At 43.2% G+C, this 23,046-nt stretch overlaps 1 protein-coding gene across 4 annotated transcripts in view; it reads right to left on the bottom strand.

The window, feature by feature from the left end:
* The window catches only part of Ddx31 (DEAD-box helicase 31), a 68,586-nt gene that overhangs the window by 39,275 nt on the left and 6,265 nt on the right, over positions 1 to 23,046 (bottom strand). For all 4 annotated transcript variants that reach the window (XR_009056011.1, XR_009056012.1, XM_057755740.1 and 1 more), the window contains exons 5-14: positions 22,177 to 22,247; positions 21,335 to 21,399; positions 14,362 to 14,406; positions 12,816 to 12,857; positions 11,919 to 11,983; positions 10,103 to 10,222; positions 9,863 to 9,969; positions 8,687 to 8,895; positions 7,896 to 8,072; positions 2,986 to 3,045 (exon numbers count right to left, since the gene is read on the bottom strand). Coding sequence is in view for 2 of the 4 variants with exons in the window: in XM_057755740.1 (XP_057611723.1) it covers positions 2,986 to 3,045; positions 7,896 to 8,072; positions 8,687 to 8,895; positions 9,863 to 9,969; positions 10,103 to 10,222; positions 11,919 to 11,983; positions 12,816 to 12,857; positions 14,362 to 14,406; positions 21,335 to 21,399; positions 22,177 to 22,247 (961 nt within the window). In the remaining 2 variants the exon portion in view is untranslated. The remainder of the gene's footprint in view (positions 1 to 2,985; positions 3,046 to 7,895; positions 8,073 to 8,686; positions 8,896 to 9,862; positions 9,970 to 10,102; positions 10,223 to 11,918; positions 11,984 to 12,815; positions 12,858 to 14,361; positions 14,407 to 21,334; positions 21,400 to 22,176; positions 22,248 to 23,046) is intronic.

Here is a 23,046-nt window from a genome sequence, read left to right as displayed (position 1 = left end):
CAAATGCTTCTATCCCAACTCTCCTTTAGTTTAGCCCACTCATGCCCTCACCACAGCCCTACTCTAGCAAACAGCCAGTCTACAAGAGCCATGTATGTATTAGGTCCTGGGACAGCTGCATCAAATTACAAAGGTTCTAGCTTGTAAGACAAGTAAAATTAAGGCGAACACACAGCCTACATACCTGTAACCACTACTAGCAGGGAGAAAAAACGAAGTAAAGAAACTTGCAAACAGTGAAAAACACAATGTAGTTATGCTAAACCTTCCTTATTTTCATAAAGACATCCATCTAGTCTTCGCTGGCCTTATTAAAAGGATCTTAGGGCTGGAGAGGTGGCTCAGCAGTTAAGAGCACTGGCTACTCTTCCAGAGGGCCTGTGTTCATTCCTAGCACCCACATGCAGCTCATGCCTGTCTGTAACTCTAGCTCCGGGGCTTCTGACACTGTCACACAGACATAGATGCAGGCAAAACACCAGTGAACATAAAAAAATAAAAATAAATTACTAAAAAAATGTAAAAGGCTTGGTATAAAGAGAAAAAGACCCACACAACAATTAACACAATTCCTTTTATCAAGAGAAACCAGTTCTCGACCTGCTTCATTCTGATATGGCCCTCATTCCTCATTAACACCACAGAGGCTCCTGAAGTGTTCAGATAGCGTGGCGAGCAACAGGCTGCTTATAAGAAGGCAGAGTGACATTATTTCCCCAGCCCAAGCATCATCTATCCCAGTGTGGCTCACATACACTATAGCTCACAGACACAGAGTTGAGAGAAAGCAAACAAATACAATAGCAACGGTAGGAACACAGAGGGATACACTGGAACCTTAGTTGCATTGTGGCTTACAGGTAAGCCTCACCCAGTCTTTGCAGAGCTGAGAAAAGTTGAGACTGCAGTATGTATGCTGGAACCAACAAAGGCAAGCCAACCACTATGAACAAAATGTTCAGGTAATTAGATGTGGACAAGGATTTGTTTCACTCGCGGTGGGCAGGAGCTGAAGGTTCTGAGACAAAGCTAGCTGACATCAACTGCCTGCAGGCAATAGCCAGATAGAACAGGAAGTGCATATGTGCTTTTGACCCCAGGAAGATTTACCTTCAAAAGGTATGACCTTTTCTTTCACGTAGAGCCTCTAAAACACTGAGCTTCATTCCGGAACCTGGACTTTTTCTTTTAAAGACTAACAGCTCCCCAGATCTGGAAAGCATATCTTTTACATATGGGAGGCCTCAACATTTCCATGGTATATCCAGGACCTTAAGGCTCCTAACTCTCATTCCATCACAAAAGTTTCTATTTCAACAGAGACAACGTTTAAGTTCACTTTTCAGAACTTATTCTGAAATAAGCAAGTACATTAAACTGCACCTGTTTGTCTAAAAACAGGCAAGGTCCACCAGTCTCTGAGGCCTATCTGCTTGCCCAGCTCCTGCATAAACACCACGTGCCTACTACGCTCCTGTTGTGTTGTCACTGGGATAGAACGAGAACAAACAGCCCTGTCTTCACAGAGCTTATGATCCTGCACCTGTAGCAGATGTGAGCATCAGAGGGCCTAATGCAAAGGAACTAGAGCTGTAAGTGGGAAAGGCCCCAGGCCAGAGGTCAGAATGACACCATCAGAGAACTGCAACATGGGCCTGGACAGGGAACAAAGAAGTGTGGTGAGAGCTTCAGAACATTCCTGCAGGCAGAAGGGCCACAGTCCATTTCCTTACCAAGTACCATATCTGGATTCACTCTTCGCTCCAGACATTTGAAGATGCTTTTAGAATAAGCATGAGCATCTGACGTAAAGAGAAAGGTTATTTGCTCTGACACAGGTTTCCCTGGGAGGCAGCCATTTCAGAGAAATTAAACAACACATGCAGGTCTGACAATGTGTGCAGGAGCACTCTGCCATGTCCACGGGAAAATGATGGCACTGGCGTGAGGTTTTGGGTAGGCCTTATAGAGGATGGGAAAATATACTCTACCACCAAAGCTGACCTTACCTGCAAACTGCATAGTGAAAGAAAAAAGACTCTATTACTTTTGAATTGAACATGGAATAGGAGTTCCTTAAAAAGTAACTGCAGTAAATGAGGCATTCAGATAGCTAAATGTCACTGTTTCCACTTAGCACAGGCCTGCAAGATTTACTAAGTTCACAGTGCAGTTTTCTTATTGTATATACGGGAGTTTTTCCAATAGCCATTTGTAAGTTATGTCACTCAAATGGCAGAGGAAGAAAAAGTATTTTAATCTTGGGAGGGAGTAACAAACAGCTAAGAAAAAGTGAATCCCTAGAGAGGTAGGGAACAAGGAAGGCATGAGTTTTCAATCTCAAAACAGTATTAGCAATGCACAGTAAGAAAGGTGAGGTATGTGCTGGAGGCCACAAGACAGGACAGCAGACTGAGGCAAATGAACTGGGCTAAAGCTCCTAGAACAATGATAGTCTCAGACAAGAACAGACAGACCCTGCCAGGCGCTTTGACTTTTCTTTAAGAAGGTAAGCAAGCATAGGCACCTTGTTGTGCAAAGACTTTCTCAGCTCCAACTACTCCCAATAGCTGTAATTTACAAGTTTTTGGTAGATAAATTCACACCTTTTCAGACTAACAGCTGCCACTATTAGTGAGCAAATTGCCAAGTCTTCTCAACAGTGGCAGCCCATACCATGTAGCACAGCCAGGTGGCAATCCAGAGGTGCAGAGAAACCAGCTCCACCATTAGGGCCCAGGTATGCCAGTTTTCAGGGGGTTGGACACAGGACAAACTGTCAAGGGATCAAAAGTTATAGCCATCTTTGGGCATGGTAGTGCACACCTTTAATCCTCAGGGCAGAGGCAGGAAGATCTCTGTGAGGCCAGCCAGGACAACATAGTAAGACCCTACCTCAAATAACAGCAACAAAACAACAACAAAATAATCACAGCTACTGTCATCACAGGAATTGACCCTGACACATAGAAGAGTGACACTTACCGTGCAGAGCAGGATTCCTGTTCTGGAACGTGAGAACTCATGAAATACGAAAGTTCTTTCCTACAGGAACAGGAAAGCCAGACAAACTCTGAGATAAACGCTTAACAGTGGGGTTTAAATTCATATAAATTCTCTAATTTCCTTTGTTCTATTTTTTTCCCCTAGCACAGAGAGGCTCAGCAGCAAGGAGGAAGGGGCTTCTTCACATCTCACGAGAGGTTATGACTGAACCTGAGACCAGAGCCTTGTCAGCATCAATGGGGCACTGCCTTAAGTGCCATTCATTCATAAATACCAGCACCAGCAAAGGTCCCCATTTAAAATATTCTTAAAGAAAAATTAGTGCAGAGTTTAAAACTTTCCCCAGTCAAGTCCAGTTTTTATCTAGAAATTATGCAACCCCAGGTGAATAAATTCAGTACATAAATCAAACATTTATTGCTAGTGTACCACACAAATATTTATTGATTTATTTAGAGGCAGGATCTCACTAAGTAGCCCTAGCTATCCTGGAACTCACTCTGTAGACCAGACCTGCCTCTGCCTCAGGAGTGTTGGCAGTAAAGGTGTACGCAACTACGCTTAGCCGAAAAAAAATAAAAAACAAACTCTTCGGCCAGGCGTGGTAGAAAATACACATAATCCCAACACTTAAAAGACAGAGGTAGGTACAGCACTACCAACCTGAGGCTAGCCTGGTCAAGCTACCAGAGTTCCAAGCAGCTTTGGAACTGAATGTGTACCTAAAAAAAGTGTGACCATATTTCAAAAAGAAGCAAAGAAATAGAAACCAAACTAAACCAAATCAAAACAAACCAACCAAACAAACAAACACCGCCCCCCCCCCCCAAAAAAAAACCCCATTCTTTGCTAGGCATGCAACTTCATTTATTCAAGACTAAAACAGATCTGAGCACTAATGAGCTGGAAGTGCTTGCTTATATGCTAAGAATTCCATCTTGCCTGAGTACCTGATTACAGAACAAAAAGCACCAGCAGCTGTTTTTCAGAGTTGAGAATATCAGCTACAGAAACCCATAGTACAAAATGACAAACACATGCTCAGCCTTAGTTTAGAAGTGCTTTCTTGCCTACAAATCCAAGGACCTGAGTTCAGTTCCCCAGAAACCACGCCATGAACCTCAACAAAAGCTGGGTATTGCGGCACACACTTGTCAAGGAAGGGGAGACAGGTAGATACCTGGGCACCCCGGCAGAGACCTTGTAGAAGGTTTCTGAGGAACAGCCCTTCACCCTCACACACAGTCACACACCTACACACATGAAATTGCTAAAAATTATCTCAAGCCAAAATTCACTTAATGATTTTCTATAAAACCCAAGCCAACTTAAACCTTTCTTTCTTTCTTTCTTTCTTTCTTTCTTTCTTTCTTTCTTTCTTTCTTTCTTTCTTTCATTTCTCGAGACAGGGTTTCTCTGTGTATCTCTGGTTGTACTAGAACTCACTCTGTAGACCAGGCTGGCCTCAAACTCACAGAGATCTGCCTGCCTCTGACCCCTGAGTGCTGGGATTAAAGGTATGTGCCGTCATCACCCGGCTTTAAATATCAATTTCTAAAATCAAACATTTTAACAAAACACAATTTAAAGATGTATTAGTTTGGTACTAACATGCTAAAAAATAAAGATAGGAAAATATTACAAGGCTTTGTTTTCCATAATTGAAACCACTGTTTTTATATGAGAGTAAGATTTTGTACGCACAGCATAAGCACTGCAGTTCCACACAGCAATCTGAGCTGAGGGTTTGGGCAGCTTTCATTTGTGTTGTGTAGCATGTGCACAGTGCACACACTGCATGTTCAAAACCAATGCTGCAGTGAAGTCACATGAAGTACCTTACGTTTGAGCTTAGTGTTGCTGTATTTTCACAGCCTCATACATGCAGTTTAAGAAGCTGTGTTCTAGAGGAATAAAGTAATACCAATTTTCTTAGAGGGCAACCTTCTAAAATTAAAATTTATAGAAACTGGGCTTGAGAAATAGCTCAGTAGTACTCCTTTACATGCAGGAGGACCTGGGTTTAGCCCCTGATATCCACGTCCAAAGCCACTTGCAACCCCAACACTACTGAGGCAGACAGATACCTGGAATTTGCTGACCAGACAGTATAGTCTAACTGGTGAAGCCTAGGTTCCAATGAAAGACCCTAATCAAAAGACAAGATAAAAGACTTCTGAGGAACCACACCCAAGGTGACCTCTGGCTTGCACAAGAAAACATACATTTACATGAACAACACTCACACACAATTTATAAAATTACCAAGTCAGGGTTGACTCACATTTGTAATCCCAGTACTTATGAAGTTAAGGCAGGAGGACTTCTCTGAGTTCAAAGCTAGTTTGGGATTGAATTGAATACTAGGCAAGTCTAACAAAAATACTGATAATAACACTAAGCTAAAATTATACATTTTAATTGTAGAAAATCTGTATCTATATTAAAGAAAAAAATAAAATTAGCCTGCATTAAAGCATGCCATCAGCACCAGTAATACCTCAATACTTCCCTTTCTATGCCCAACAAAACCAAACATGTGGTTTACAAACATGGTGCCTCACTATACTGTAATACGCTTTAATCATGCACCAATCGAACGTAAGCACCTCAGCCAATAAAAAATCCAAAGACTATAATATCTCATGAGGTAAAATAGGATTCAGCCAATCAATTCCAACATTATTGCATGACCAGTGTTTTGTTACTAGGTGAGTCTCTCTAAAATAAGTTTCTATACTCATCAATAGATCCCTTAGCTAATTTTTAAAAAAGAGATCGTGGGGGCAAAGGTGAGTGAATCCTGAGGCTTCAGCATGAACTGAAGAATGCACACCAAGTGTGCCTCTAAGTCGCAGAGCAGCAGACACCTGAGATCTGGCTAGGCCTGCCAGCAACAGATAAAATAGAAAAGCTACTAACAATGCTGAGAGGATGTCTCCCTGTGGGCATTGGCACAGCCCCACTGCAATATGGTGAACAATTCTGGTCATCTGTGGACATGCACTCTATCCCATGGCTATAACCCCAGGGCACACCTGGCTCAGGGCGCCATCAAGGGACATAGCACCAGGGACTTTTCAAGTCTCAATGTAAGTAGGAGAGGTTAAGGAACTTGCTTGTAGGATTAGAGGAGAAAAGGATGTAGCAGGGTCCAAGCTGGATGGGACAGACATTTGCTGCATGGTCTCTGTAACATTTACAGCTGTATCAGAGACTAGATATGATGCACTCACATACTGGATAAGAGAAAAGCCTACCAAACTCTTGGGCTTTCATTACCACTACGGCATATCTCCAAATGGTAACATCTCTAGTCATCTAGGGAGACCATTCCCAGGTATTTGGGGACCGTACCTGATAACACACCAGGAAAATGTAACTGGGATTCTTTGAATTAGTCTAGAAAAAGACACTTAACTTTGATAGAGGACAAAAAGCAGGGATACTACCTCCTGCCTTCTTTTTAGCTTATGGGGAGTCTGTGTAGACTGAATACTAACAATTATCAAGTTGTGAGGAACCTTGAATTATCCCTGAGAAAGATAAAATTAAGACCATCAGTAGATAATGACTGCTGGGCACTCACTACATACCAAGTTCATCTGCATGAACTAAATGGTAGGCCAACCCTAGAAGAAAACACCACTCTCACGTGACACTGGAGAACTGGAGACAGTTAGAGAGTTAGTAACTGGCAAAGTCAGGGCCAGAACACAAGCAGTCTTTCCCAGAAGGAGCACCATGTAGGACTACCATATCACCATGAAATGGACAGTCTGAGATCATTTACCTAGAGGCTCTCTTCTGATCTACTGACCCCCTGAGGTCCATATAAGTTACTCGGCACCTCCCCCACACCCCTGCAGAATGATTCAGGGACTGGCAAGTGCCCAGAGAATTAAAAACCAAGTTTAAAACAAAACCCAAGACCATACATGGTCCTCAAGAACAAAACCGATTGACTCAACAAACTGAAGAGCCGAAAGTATAATAGGAAGCTAACAAAGGCGAGAATATTCTGTGACTCTAGTGGCAAAGAAGTTGTATCCATGAGTGACCTTCAGGAAGGTCACTTATCTGGGCTCCATTTCCTTAATTGTTAAAGCCAAAGAACAAAACCATGAGGGAATGGACTTGTTTCCAATCACCTCAGACCTCTACTGTCTCTTTAGCTCTCAACATGTACTCACCCATGCTATCCTGACTTGCAGCTTTCTAATTTTCTAAGATGCCCAAAACCTCATCACAAGATGGTTCTCATTTCAAACCTACGGACCATCTAGGAGGGAGGTGCCCCTCCCATAAACCACCCAATTCCCAAAGGACGGCCTTGTTAAGAGCTAGGAGTGAGGCTTATACAGATCGTCTAAAAGCAGGGAAGGGTACTCTTCTTCGGGAAGCTCACTCTGCAGGGAAGGAGAGAGACCAAAGCCTTTTGGTGTGCAGTACCCTCTCCCAGCCCAAAGTGCTCAGAGTGCAGCGCTGTGTCTTGTTGACAATGACAGCCGCCGCGCTCAGCAGTACCATATGGGATCCACAATTTAGCTCCATTAATGCTCTTAATTTGAAGACATCAAGCCCTAATTACACACTGGGTACTAAAAAGGCAAAAGCCTTCCCTGGTGCCAGCTACTTAGTGCTACTCAGTTGCCGTAACAGCTGGCTGAGGTAGATGCAGGCCAAGCGGGCTGTGAGCTCTCTCAGGTGGAAGAGAGCTCCAGAGCAGGAGCCCAAGGAACAATAGGCTCCCTCACCAGCATCTACCAGCAGCTCCTCCATTTTGGGCTGTTTTTGTCCTGGCCCAGGAGAGCCTAAAAGGACACAAGTGCACCAGAGCTCTCTATCTACGAGGCTCATGGAATGTGGGGTGGGAAAAGTGGGCTCACCTCCTGCTCCATGTTGCCGTGCAGCCGAAGGAATTTCAGTGGCCAGGAAGCAGATGGTAGCTGCTCTGAAGTGGGGGCCCCTGAGCGGCAAGACAGGGTGTGAAGGAAGAGGCTGTAGTGGAACTCCACCAGCTCACAACTTGAGAAAAAGACAATCATCTTCTGATCCTTCTCAAACTACACAAACAGATGGGGAAAGTAAGTACATGGCCGTAAGCATAGATGCCCCTAAAACGAGCACATCTCTAAGGTACTTGTGCATGCCAGCCCCGACTTGGAAACACAGTGACACAATCTTTAATTATTAAAAAATTCCATTCCACAAAAAAAATGACAAAAGCCTCAACCTCAAAGAGAAAAACAAATGTACTTTATACTTTGGGCCTGTCACCAACTAGTAACTCCGGGCCACAGTCCCAGGGTGCAGCAGCTCCTAAAGCAATCATTTCATATCCCAGGGTCACTCTATGAATCTGGTAAGCAAAAACAACAGGTCTAAGAGTCTACAAGAAATGCCTTGCTCCTGCATGCCTCTATCATCAATGACATTCTCATTAGCCCCAACAAGGTATATGCATATTTACTGCTATGACCCTCACTGCCCTGAACTCGGGTTCTTCACCACTGTTTTGGGATTCACAATCAACGCACATGCACGCACTAACTCAGAACAAAGTTAATCGCCCCTTCTTTTCTTGTTTTGGGGCCTTACCTCACTGCTATGTTTACCCAGCACAAATGAAATATGTGCTACTTCCCCAAACCTGGCCAGATCTAAGTCGCAGTCCTACCTTGCATTTCTGCAGGATGAAGGCTGCAAGGCAGACAAGGCGCAGCTTACTGGGAACCAACACCACATGCTGGTCAAGACTCTCTGGTATGGCAAAGCTGTCCAGCTGGGTACTAATATCTTCCTTAGGGTTGGGCTGGTCCCAAATTTTGTCCAGGACAGAGATACTGACTGGATTGTGCAAACTGATATCAGCTAGCCGTGTTACCCCTTGGATACAGTAAAAAGGACAAAACAGGGTGGTTACATATGCATCCCCAGAGTACCCACCTGGGTGTTTCAGGAAACTCAGCATTTTCTAGCCCTCTTCAGATATCTGTACCTCATTTTACCAAAAGTTCTCTACAAAAACTTAGATTAAAATAGTTCCATAGACTTCTTGGCTGCAGGTCTTGCTTGGGACTTTACTGAATTATTGTCTACCATCACCCAAAAGAGTAAGGACATAAAGCAAAAAAAAAAAAAAAAAAAAAAATTTTTTTTTCTTTTTTTTTGCTTTTGGAGATAGGGTTTCTCTGTAGCTTTGGAGCCTGTCCTGGAACTAGCTCTTGTAGACCAGGCTGGCCTTGAACTCACAGACACCCACCTGCCTCTGCCTCCCGAGTGCTGGAATTAAAGGTGTGTGCCACCACCCACCTGGCCAAAGCAATATTTTTTGATAAAGAAATATTATTTGATCAATAATCCCTTTTCCAGAGATTATCTCCACGCAGATGACAACTAACTCATAGGTATCATATTGGGGCCTACAAGATCAATTAAATCACACATGGCACTGGTCACATCTACACAGTGACTCCTTATGCAGGATGAAACTGGTGAAGCAGTTCTGTTTCCTAAGCTCACTTTCCCATCTGTAAAACAGCCAAGAATGTCTTGCTTGGGTAGAGGAGTCAGAAGGAGCTAGAGAATGTGGACTCGTAATGAAAACGGAGGGTGCTCACACTAAACTAGTGCCGAGGAGAAAGCATCACCTGCATGGTGGGGCCTGCTTCTGCCCCACCATCAGCAAAACCAAACGGTGGTCAACCTTTCTCCCGTGCACCCAGGTGTGTCCACCAGCAGCCACTTCACTCCTCCCAGACCTCAGGTGCTGGGCAAGCAGGACAGAGAAGGCTGTCCTTTCCCCTAAGAGGGGCACCCACTGGCATCAGCCCACAGTTCCTTCTCAACTGACCTTCTGTGAGTGTCGCTGACAACAAGACATTCTGCCGTTTCTGACACTCAGCATTTACAGCATTCAGAATCACTGTGATGTCCTTCTCAAACCCCAAATCCAAGATCCTGAAGGTTAAGAGAAGAACTTTAATCCAGGTAAAGAGAAAACCTGACACTACTAGGTTACAGAATTGTCCCCAAGATGGCAGGACAAACAGTCCCCTTGTCCCACCTTCCCTACTTCCTAGACCAGGCTCACCTGTCTGCTTCATCCACAACCAGCCACCGTATTCGGCTAAAGTGAATGTTCTTTGTGGATTTTATATGATCCACCAGGCGCCCAGGAGTTGAGATAAGGATATTTATGCCTTTGCGGAGTCTGTTTAAATAATGTATCATAAAAGAAAATAGGTCAAACAGTGTAGCAACAAAAGTACGAGTAACAGGTAAGGAGACAGTCATTCTGTTTCCAGCACAAATGTCGAAGCCTCAAGCGAAAACAACAAAAAGGTGAGATTTCATTCTTCTGTGTATAGAACTGTGATTTAGTTACACTGAATCACACTAACTTTACTTTGAAAGAATTTTTAAGCATTTGATTCAACGTTTTTTATCTGACTCACAGATCTTTCTAGAACATCCTGGATAGATGGGCATCTAGCCGTTCCTTTTCTTCTTCTTTCTCCTCCTCCTCTTTTTTTTTTTGAGACAGGGTTTCTCTGTAGTTTTAGAACCTGTCCTGGAACTAGCTCTTGCAGACCAGGCTGGCCTCAAACTTACAGAGAGATCCACCTGCCTCTGCCTCCCGAGTGCTAGTATTAAAAGTATGTGCCACCCACCGCCCAGCTTCTTTTCTTTTTAAAGGATCAATTTTTGTTTTGTTTTGTTTTTGAGACAGGGTTTCTCTGTGTAGCCTTGGCTGTCCCAGAGTTCACTCTGTAGACCAAGCTGGCCTCAAACTCAGAGATCCACCTGCCTCTGCCTCTTAGTCAAACCTACCCCCTATTTTTCATTTCCTCTCCCCTCCAAACTTTCCCTAGCACATCCTTTAAAAAAAAAAATCATTAACTTTTTCCTCCTCTTCCCCAAACAACCATAATCTCATTATTCTATAGCAGAAGACAGAACACAAATCTTACTTGGCTGGGTTTTCTCGTTTTCAGTCCAGTATGACAACATGCCTATGCTTTGGCTATGGAATAAAGTATAAAGAATGTGCAATCACATATGGCACCTTTGGACAGAGATCTATGACAATTTTTGTCACTTCTAAAGTGTAATGGCTGAAGCTCTGGCAACAATCCAAGGCTATGAGGTAACCTTGCAAGTGGTAGCCTCCACAAGGACACAAAAAGACGGAGAGGCTGCACCCTGCACCCTATTGTTGTTGTTTATAACTGAATCTAACCTGATCAATGTTTTTCAGTGTCAAGCTTTATGTTCACTCTCAAGTTACAGACGATTCAAAGAACTGGTGTAACTGCTAAAGTGCCACTTACCCATCTAACAATTTTCTAATGACATCCATTGAAAGCTCCAATGCAGAGTCAGGAAACAATGCACTAACATCTTCCTAAGTATTAAGGAAATTATCATCCTGTTTGTTGTTGCTATTGATTTTAAAGACAGAATCTCATGTAGCTCAGGCTAGTCCTGAACCCAGTATATAGCTGAGGCTAGTCATGAAACTCCTGATCTCCTGCCTCATCCTCCTAGGTACTGGGATTATAGACGCAGGCAACAAGGTCTAGCTATCTTGTTTTTATAAATCTAAACAGCAAAACCAAACTCTTAATATGTACCAAAGGGAGCCACATGTAGGGGTTCATATCAAACAAGGGGCCTGTGGGACACTCAGTGGATGGGTTAAGCAGGTCATAGCACTGTCACTAACTATATCAGAAGGGAATCTGTGATAAAAAGCACTGTCTAGAGGTGAGTGCTGACCTGGACTGTCTCTGCATGTGGGGACCAGGGGCCACAGTAGCATAGGAGGCTCTCTTGCATGCTAAAGAACCAAGAGTTATTGAACAAGAAAAACTCCAAGGGGAATAAAGAAACCCACTTCCTCCTACCTAGCTTTTTCCGATTTCCTCTTCTCTCCGCCCATCAACACTCCAGGGACAATCCAGGTGAACGGCTACATGAAAATACCACATCACAATCAACGTAAAAAAGCCCCTTCCTGAGAAGCAGAGCTGATCCTAAGTTCCTAGCATGAGCCCGTGTGCAGCAGAGAGCACTTGGACTTTATAGTGTGTGAGGAGTTTCTGTGCAGATGCAGCCTGGTGGCACTGAGGCACCTGGGGTTATTAGCTGCAGCACTAGACCGGAAGTACTGTCAGGACAAATGTGAGCTTGTGAAGCAGTCCAAGTGCCGCTCTTCCCACACTCGCTTTTTCTAATGGTGTCCAAATAGAAAATATACTTCACTGTTGTGCAGGCGGGGTGGGGGATTAAAAACCTAAGCAATACACTCCCCACTCACTATTAGATCACAGAAAGGAAAATTAGACTCCGGGATAGCTTTTGTGGGAGTTGAACTTTGGCTCTGCTGTCTTCTCTCTCCTAAACGTTCTTACAGGGTTTTGCTGCTTTCCCTGGGCTGGGCCTTTAAGTCATTTCAAGTAAAGTGAGCCAACAATAACACTTAACTTGTAGCAACTACTAGCAAAAGTTATTAGATGGGCGGTTGTGGTATACACCTTAAGCCCCAGCACTCAGGAGGCAGAGGCAGCTGAATCTCTGAGTTCGAGGACAGCCTGGTCTATAAAGTCAGTTTCAGGACAGCCAAGGCTGTACAGAGAAACCTGGAAACTGCCCTTAGGGAAGCCAGAGACACATTGACGAGATGAGTCAGGAGACTTTCTCACGTCCTGACAACTTAGACTGTTCGACTGCTCAGACTATGCCACATGGCTCTTCTCACAGTGTCAGAAAGGAAGACAACACAGCCTCACGGCTTATCTTACCCTGAGCAGTTTCTGGACAGTGTCGAAGCTTTGCAGAGCCAGCTGTAATGTTAAAGTTGGAGACAGTAAGCAGGGCCCTTGCTTCCTTTTCATACTTTTTAAGAAAAGACGATCTAAACTGATCAATTTACAACTGATGAAATTCTACACCTCAAGGCTTAGGACAAGTAATCCTCCACAGAAAATCCATCCTGGAAATACTCTCTTCTTAAACAGGCTTTGGAATCTGTCAGTTTAGAGAATGAGAGTGAAGACGTCACATATATTTCCTAGACATACAAAAAATAGTGTTTTGTGCTCCCTCTGCTGGCTCAAATTCCCAACATGTCACACAGAAAAGTTCAAGTATAGGACAACAGTGGACTGACCAGCACTCAGGGAACTTGGCCATGTCGTAAGCCTACAGCAGGCTATCTGAAAATAGAGGTGGTCACTTCTACATTTACAAAACAAAACCAGTGAACCCAATGAATACAGGCCAAGGGAAATTAATGTAGGTGACAATCATCTAAACACCATCAAAACAGCCCCTACTGAATTCATCCACGGTTCTGTGTTGTTCCACATGTCTAGTGTGGGTGGTGGTCTAGGGAAGCAACAGGTGTGCTACTAGAAACATTTCCCTGTGCCTGCTCATTCCTGGGACAGAACAGAGACAGACAGAGCAGGCTGGATGAAAGGCTGACCAGAGGGCTGGAGAGAGGGCTCAACAGATAACTGGCTGCTCTTGCAGAGGACTCAGGTTCAGTTCCCAGCACTCACATAGAGGCTCAAAATCATCTCTAACTTCAGTTTCAGGGATCTGATACACTCTTCTGGCCTTGTGGGCTCTGCACACATGTGGTTCACAGGCAAAACACTAAAAATATAAAATAAAAAAAATCTAGATAGGGAGGAAAAGCTGTCTGGAAATTTCCATTTTCCTGTAAGTTTTCAATGGAGTCATCTGAAGTTGCCCCTCTGAACACATTTTGCAGCTCTGACAAAGGTGATTTCTACTTAATGCTCATAGAGAAGAATTAACAATAACTTCATTAAATAAAAAAAAAGGTTGAGTTTTTACCCAAATGTTTTCAGTTATTTTCTTATATTTAAAGTTTAAAAATGCAATTCTTCCCCAAGCAGTGGTGGACCACACCTTTAATCCCAGCACTATGGAGGCAGGCAGATCTCTGTGAGTTCGAGGTCAGACTGGTCTAAAGAGTGAGTTCCAGAACAACCAAGGCTACACAGAAAAAGCCTGTCTCAAAAAGCAAACAAACAAAAAATGTAATTCTTTAAATTCCTTTTGAAGGATCATTAACTTAAGTATCATTACATTTTTTTTGACAATGAAGACATGTTTTCTTATGCCTAGCTCATTATTTTCAAATGGCACATAAACCCCCCTCCTTAACAGAAATCAGCACAATGGTTCCCAGAGAGAAATGGAAGGAAAACAAGTACGTGCAGCGGCTTGTTTAGCAGGAAAGTGGAGAAAGCACTTCAAGTCAACAGGCCCTCACAAGTGCACACACAAACCTCACCCTACAAGCAAGTTGCTTACCTCTCTGGTGGGCACTAGAACCAAAGCATAGGGACCATCACTGCGCTGTTGATAAAAAAAAATGTCAATGAGAGTGTCAGGTACAGGCTGAGGTAAGAGAGTCAAGTTTTTAGTTTGATGCCAGCTTGAGTTTTATGAGATCCTTCCTCAAAGGAAGGAGGGAGGGAAGGAAGGAGGGAGAAAAGAAAGAGAGAGATTAATTCCATGAGGAGGACTAATGAATGTCAGACTGAGACAGATGAAACTTATGGGTGGCCAGCTAAAAACATCAGAAACATTTCTATGGAAGAAAAGGAGACAAAAATACCACTACACCTACAGTGACAGACTACTGTGCCAACAGTGCTGCCCCATCCAACCAAATAGGAGGAAGAAATATGTATAGAACTGGAAAATGGAAAAAAAATATAATCACAAGAGATGATGTCATTTTATCTTAGATGGGGGAAACTATAACAGAATCAATAAGGTATCTGAGTCAAGTAGCTGATTGCAAAATATAAAAATCAATAGCCAGTGGGGGCTGGAGAGATAACTCAGTGGAGCAGAGGAGCAGGACTCAGTTCCCAGCACCTACATAATGGTTCACAACTGTCTGTAACTCTAGTTCCAGGGGATCTAAGACTCTCTTCTGGACTCTACAGACAATGCACACATGTAATACACAAGCATATATGCAGATAACATATACACTTAAAAAAAAAAAAGCCAAGCTCGGCAGGGGTGGTGCATGCTTTTAATCCTAACACGTGGGAGGCAGAGGCAGGTAGATCTCTGTAAGTTCAAGGCCAACCTGGTCAACAAGAGCTAGTTCCAGGACTTGCTCCAAAGCAACAAAGAGAAACCTTGTCTTAAAAAAACAAAACCAAAAAACAAAAGCCAAGTGAGGCGTGGTGGCACACACTTTTAAATTCAGCACTTAGGAGGCAAAGGCGGGCAGATCTCTGTGAGTTTGAAGCCAGTCTGGTCACTATAGTGAGTTCTAGGTCAGCCAGGGCTACATAGCAAGATTCTGTCTCCAAAACCAACAAGAAGCAGGTCAGGTGCAGCAGCATACATCTACATTTATTCACAGTATTCAAGAAGCCAGAGCAGTGCAGCAAGCGAGAGGGAATTCCAAGCCCTCCAGGATTACATATCATGACCCTATCTCAAGTGAAAAAAAAAATTAGATAAAAAATAAAGGAAAACCAAACAAATTTCAATGGCCTTCCAATATAAAAAATTAGAAAATGTGGCCAGGTGGTAGAGCACTCTGGAGGCAGAGGCTTGCAGATCTCTGAGTTTGAAGCCAGCCTGGTCTTCAGAGTAGTTCCAGAAACACAGAGAAACCCTATCTCAAAAAACCAAAACTAAAACAAAACAAAAAACAAAAAGCAAAAAATTAGAATCTATATGAAGAACAATTAAAACACATGTGAAGGCCATATTTTTTAAAGGAAAAATGAACCCTCTCCTTAGTGAAGATTCACTATCATGTGACTGCTCTCTGAATGAGTTAATGACTACAATGAAGTCCTAACAAATGTGGAATGTGGGTAGCAGAGCTGCACACAGACAATTCCAAGTATCTCTTAAAGTGCAGAAGCCACTATGATACTGTGGGAGCACATCCCCCAGGCTGTAACTGGCCACTGTACATCACCACCACTACCCCACCTGACCCCCACGCAGCAACTGGAAGCTGTGCACATACCCCCCGGCCCCCTTCATCTCTGGGCAGTAACCGGAAGCCGTGCAGTCACAGTAGCACTGACACAGAGAAGCCCTAAGAGCAACTGGGGCTGGAGTAGAATCAAATATAGAAAGACTTGTAAAGCAGCTGACGGCCGACTGGGCATGGCCAACCAAGCACGTACTGGTAAAAGCCCCTAACTGATCAACTTTGGCATTACCTATTAAAACAAACTACAAATCCCATTTCCGGGCATTCCTATATGTATACATGTGTGCAAAGAAGCTGAAGAACATTTCACAGACGTCCACAATTTTAACTGCTGTCTTCTGAACATAATGTATAAATGCCACTCGCCGATATAGGCATGGCCCAGTATTTATGACACATAATGGGAGGCAGGAGGAGGAGCAGGGATCAGAACTACAAGAGACCCTGCCACAAAGCAGCAATACAAGCAAACAACCAGGGCAGGTCAATGCGGCACAATGAGAAACCACCTAAGGCATGACAAGCACAGAACTGCAATTCCAGGAGGACTGAGTGAGGGTGGCTTGGACCATACCCTGTATCAAAAAGGCAAATGACATCATATATAAACATCTGTGTGCTTAGTACAAGACAGAAACAAATGACTCCACATAAAAAGGCAAAAAGGAAGTGTGCAGTTCTGTTTGACAGATGCGACAGGCTGTTCTTTGAAAGAGACACCCTGTTTCAGGAGGTATCCTAAGAATCTGGAGAAGGTGAGGTCTTGTTCTCACCCAATAGATACTTGGAATTCTTTGAATATCTTAAATTTTCAGACATACTATATCTAAACAACAATAAAAATCCAAAGCAATGTAAAGAAGATACTGTGTCAATGGTGCCTCTCTCTTCAAGGGCTCAGTGAGCAACTTGTGAGAGTGAAGGATGGGCTCAGCAGCAAATCCAATTAGAGTTTGGCTTTCATGTTCTGCATTGGAAACATTTACTCAGGAGAGGAGGATTTAGAATTCAAACCCAAGTAGTCTATACTCAACACCAACTTTGTGAGACTGCACTGAAGCCCCAGCAAGGAACAGTAAACATGCTAGTACAACAGGATTAATGTGCCACCATGTGACGATAGGAGATTCTGACATTTCAAAAGGTGTTACTACACAGACAAGAAGAAAGAAACATCAATTCCTCACAGGGCATGAGTACATGAAGCAAGATGGATGTGATGTTAAAAAATCAGAGACAAAGCCAAAATAACTGGGAGAGAGCAGATATTGAAGATGCCTACTCCACGCCAGCCCCTTGGCTGGGAACAGGCCACGGTCCAGGACTAGCTGCTTACAGTTTCCAGGTCACATCATTTCATGATGAATTACAAGGGTTACACTGAATACAATAGAAAAACTGAGTTAAATTGATGCTTACAGGGGATAGATGGCACAGCAGTTATGAGGCTTGCTGCTCTTGCAGACATGCAGACACATACACACCTGCACACACTCACACACATACTTGTCCACATGAGGTGGGTCGCTGTGATTCTAGTTCTAAGGATCTGATACTCTCTTCTGAACTCTACAGGACCAGGCACTTTGAACAAACATACATGCAGACAAAAACACCCATGCACATACAATGAAATACACAAATCTTCAAATTGGAACTTATAAAAACTTCTTTGCTTTTCTTTCTTTCTTTTCTTTTTCTTTTCTTTTCTTTTTTTTTTTTTTTTTGAGAGGGTCTTGATTGTATAGGTCAAGGTGTTTTCTAGACACCATCCTCCAGAAGTACAGGCATGCGTCACCACGTTCAATTTGGAAAAGTATTTGGTTTGTTGTTTGGTTATTTATTTTAAACAGGGGTTCTCTGTGTAACAGTCCTGGCTGTCCTAGAACTTGCTCTGTAGACTCTGGGCTCAAACGCAGAGATCTGCCTGTCTCTGCCTCCCAAGTACTGGAATTAAAGGTGTGTGCTACCATCACCTGGCTTGGTCTACAGAGTGAGTTCCAAATCAGCCAGGACTGTTTCACAAAGAAACTCTGTCTCAAAAACAAAAAACAAACAACCTAGCCAGGTGATGGTGGTACACACCCTTAATCCCAGCACTTGGGAGGCAAGGCAGGTGGATCTCTGTGAGTTTGAGGCCAGCCGGGTCTACAGAGCGAGTGCCAGGACAAGCTATACAGATAAGCCCTGTCTCGAAAAACAAAAAAAGAGTGCACCACCATGCCCACCTTGGAAAACCATTTTTACAGAACATTTCAATCTTTGGTCTTAGTGATCCTGAGCAAATATACAACCACACACCTGTTTTTAATACTTCCAAATATAAAAGCAGATCTAATCGTCGTTTGAAATGGCCATATTACAGTATTGACGTTAACAGCTAATATTTAGTGACCAACTCCAAATGCTAGGTCTCAACACTTTACATGAGCAGTTCACTCTGTCTTGTCATAACCTGGGAACAAAGGCACAAAAGGATCTGCCCAGTTATACAGAGAATAAATTGACCATGTGCAGGCCCTGGGCTCAGTCCAAGCATTTGAAATAAAAATAAAACCACCACTCAGGCCAGGGTTTGAGCAGAAACTCCACCTGCCAGATGTGTATGTCATCTCATCTCTTGCTCTCAGTCAACATCTAGGAGTGCTGGGCTGGAACTGTAAGATTCATTCCAGCTCAAATACTGTCAAATGCTGCAACTTGATATAAAGAAAAAACAAACACTCAAAAACCTCTAGCAGAAAATTAGCCTAGAATCTTAAGGGTGAGATCTAGCCACAAACATCAACAAGTTACATTCATTCTCCTCTGATTGTATGTTAGGGACAAGGCTATGAACTCACCGTACATGAATCAGCTCTCCATAAAGTTCTTAATGGAAGAAAGTCATTTATCCTTATCCTTAGAAAATAGAATTCTTCCCTTATCTACCTCAGAGAAAAACAATTTGCTGACCCACACTCATATATGTTGCCTTGGTTTCCTTTCTACCGCTGTGATAAAACATCAACCAAAAACCAAGTAGGCTTAGTTAGTTTACATTTCATCATGAAGTAAAGTCAAAGGAGGAACCTGGAGGCAGAAGCTGATGCCTCCAGGCAGAGATGCTTACTGGATTGTTCCTCACAGTTTGTTCAGCCTGCTTTCTTATATCACCCAGGACCACCTGCCTAGGGATGGCAACACACAGTGGGCTGGGTCCACCATGTCATTACTAATCAAGACAATGCCCCCCATAGACTTGCCTCCAAGCTAATCTGATGGAGGCAATTCCTCTACTGAGATTCCAGATAGGTCTAGATTTGTCAAGTTGACAAAAACAAATCAGCTCGCATGCATGCACACACACAGAGGCAGTGCTAAGTGGGCATTAGATTTGGGGGGCAGGGGTTGGGAGGGGAAAGTAGGGGGCACAGAGGAAGGAGCCAGCTCCAAATATATTATATGTATGTATAACATGTTAGATAAAATATTTAATTAAAAAATTGCTGAGAAAGACATGGTGACACATGTTCACAACTTCAGTACATGGAAGGCAGAGGCAGGAAGATTAAGAGCTCAAGTCTAGCTATATGAGGCCCACAATTAGCTAGTGCCATTCTAGTTTGCTATGAACCACAGACAAACTATCATTTGTAAAATGGCAGTTATAGCATGCAGCTCTGGAGCCTGCATTTCTTCACCTAACATAGCAGGAACACTTGTTCGAGTTTACAAAGTTATAAAGAAACTCTACTTTTAAACACATTTTAACCTATTCATTTTAAAAGCTCAGGCTTTTACAAAAAAATTAAAAACGGACAAATTCTTTAACTAACTCTGTTCACCCTGGACCCCACGTGTGTCACCGCCATGCTTCCTTTGTCATGCTCTGTGAAAAATTCTTCAGTACTTTTCTTTTATGCCCTAACACTCTCAAAGACTGCCAGGCAGGAATTTTCACCAAGCATCCTTAATTGGTTTTGTCCCATTAACTGATTTTTGTTTCCTTTAGATTAAATTCATTTTAGGTAAACAACAACAGTGACAGCAAAAACAAACCACACAGCACCACGTCCTTCTGAAGACTGTCCAGAGAGAGCAGCCACTGGGGCTTCCTGTTAGTTATTCTTTCCCATCCCTTCAGAAGTCCCTGTGCGGACCCTTGAAGGCCACAGAGAGATACCATTTCTTATCTTACTGTCAACTACCCACTTCAGCCTCTGGAGGATCCATGCCAGTAACAGTTTGCTAAGTGCTGGCTATTACAGCTCCTCACTTATCTTCTCTTATTTACTGATTCAATAATTTACCCAATAATTCACTCTACAATGTAACAGCAACCTACTGCATTCTGATCAGTTAGGTCTGAGGCACGTCCACTTCGATGTGTCTGAAGCAAGACCTCTGTGTGCACTCACCCAACACCCTATCACTGTCTCTCAAGTGAAAAGTGAAAGTAACGGCACCGCCACCTGTGAGAAAGTTTGGGCTGTAAGATGAAGTCTGTGCCCACAGCTTACAGCAGCCAATTGGACTTTTCAATCCAACTTTTAGCTAGCCTGGTCCAGGCATTAACCATGTTTCACAACTAAGAACAAAATCTAGATAATGTTGGCTGTGTAGCAGCCTGACTGCTAAACCCACTAATGGGCACTCATTTCCAGTCAGTACTGATAAATCACCATGTTAAATAGAAAGCCCAGCTCTTTTCATGCAAAAGTAAATACACTGGAACCTGTAAGGTTACAATTTAACTCCACATGATATACAACATAGGATATAAGAATATCTGGACGGGGGCCAATCAAAGTGTGTTGGAGTATTTCCCTAACAGTAATTCTGTAGGACGTCCAATGCAGTGTACTGTGTAAGACAAAGGGAAGGACCCTAGCAGGGCAGGGAACTAGCAACAAAGCTTTACCACAAATCACAGCTCAGATGACAGAGCTGCCTCTTTGTAAGCACCCAGAAATGATGTGGGAATCAATGCCATTGGTACTTCTATGTGGCCTTGGTTATTTTACTTGCCTACACCACTTTATCACAGTAACCCCCACAACTTGATGGGCGGGGGATGGGGAGTCAAGAAAGCAACATGTGGACAGCACTTGGCACATCTGTCACACTGGAAACATTCTACCCATATGCCCTACACACAGACAGTAGTGACTGTGACTCTCAGCACACTCACGCTTAGTTGGTTAGGAAGAGAGAAAACAATGCTAAGTGCAGACAGAACCTCAACCCTAGTATTACCACTAGGGTTCAGCTGGGCAGCAGAATGGGCACAACAGACTACAGAGAAGAAAAACATGTTCTGCTCACCTGTATTTTTGATGGCAGTGCTTGAAGAGATTGGACCACAGGGATGCAATAGGCAAGAGTTTTCCCTTTTAAAAGAGAGTGGCATCAGTGAGGATGCAAACAGGCTCTGCTTTCTGTAAAAATGCCAAATCTGGGAGAAGGTAAACTGCATGCTCTACATCTAAGAGGCACTTTATCTGTCTGCCATGACTCTTAACTTGGCTTTGTAATTTAGAACTTCAAAAAACCTTAATGTTTCAGCTCATTAGGTCATCAACAAGGGAAGAGGTAATGATGTTTCTCAAATTAGACAGACGCGCAGCCTGAAAGTCATCTGTGGAAGCTAAGAAATGGCTGCTCTGAGGTTCTCCCTCAGCTAAATGGCTTCTGTAGTGATGGTGTGCCAAATGTGAACCCAAGTCAGCCTCTGAAGATAGAGAAAGATTAAAGGAAGCTGTGGGCTTCTCCTCAACATGGCTGAGCTGTCAAGAAGGCAAAAGTGGGTCAGAAGACCTGACCAGGCAGAAAGTGGTGTGTCCATCCCTGACATTGACTGTGCTCAGGCCAGAACTGCTTTTAGGCCATAAACAGTCACTTCATCCACAGTGAAGAATACTGGCCGCTATGTCAGCAATCACAGGAGAAGCAGCAGAACTCAACTATGAAAATTCCCTCATCACTACTGACCACAGCAGCATCACCACCTTCCTTCAGCTATAACAGCTTTGGGCCTCCCATCAAAAGCAAGCATGGCCACCCTCCCCAGACAAGACAAAACAGACTCTACCATCACAGACACTTTCCTAGCACATGATTGTGGGCTAGGTGTCTTGGGATAAAGGACAGGGTAAACAGCAACTGACCTGAGCCTGTCTGGGACCGCACAAGGGCATCTCTGCCTTCCAGCAGCACTGGGATACTCTGCTTCTGGACACTGGGGCACCCAAAAGAGAGAATACACCTCTTCTTTACCACATGGCTTAGTCATGAATGCAGGCAGATACACAGGTTACTTGACATACAACACCCTGTGTTTGGCTCTACCTACTTATTGCCCAAAGTTACTTCATTGAGAGAGAGAGTGCTAAGAACACTGTGGTGATCAGAATGAATCTTTTAAACTCCTGGAACTTGGCTGAAAGTGGGGAAGAAGCCGCAAGCCACAGCTTCTTCCGAAAAACTGTCACACATATTGAGAACATTGTCAACATGTGTATTAAATCCCAATCCCAAAATGGACAGGGAACTCAAAATTTGGCTGAGTCAACAGGCAAACCAAACCAGGCAGGATGCATATGCCTTTAATTCTAGCATTAGGGAATCTGAGGCAAAAGAAAAGTAAGTTTGAGGCCAATTGAACTGGGCTATGAAACTGTCTCAAAAATAAAAGCAAAACAAAATGGAAAAAGTCGATGGTTCTTTACCCCTTTGTGTTCTTGCTTTTTACTTATGCAAAGTGAATTATGACTATACAGCTCACTGTTTAAACTTTAATTCTGAATTTCTCTTTAACAAGTGTCTCCAATCAGCAAGCATTTAGATTATCTTTTCAGTACCCCACTATACCCAAGCAAATATTTACTCCCAGTTTTTGGCTGACCTTATTTTTACTGCTAAGAAATAACATGATCAAATACTGTATTTTTGGCACAAGTAATTTTCAGAGATGCCCTGACGGCAGATATCTTAAACCTGTTTTGTGGTAGGGAGCTGAGTGTAGAAATAGAAAGAAA

Source organism: Chionomys nivalis, chromosome 22, assembly GCF_950005125.1.
Source record: "Chionomys nivalis chromosome 22, mChiNiv1.1, whole genome shotgun sequence".
In the NCBI taxonomy this organism is placed as follows: domain Eukaryota; kingdom Metazoa; phylum Chordata; class Mammalia; order Rodentia; family Cricetidae; genus Chionomys; species Chionomys nivalis.
The sequence above is the reverse complement of the archived record's forward strand: the minus strand, read 5'-3'. Positions and strand labels throughout refer to the sequence as shown.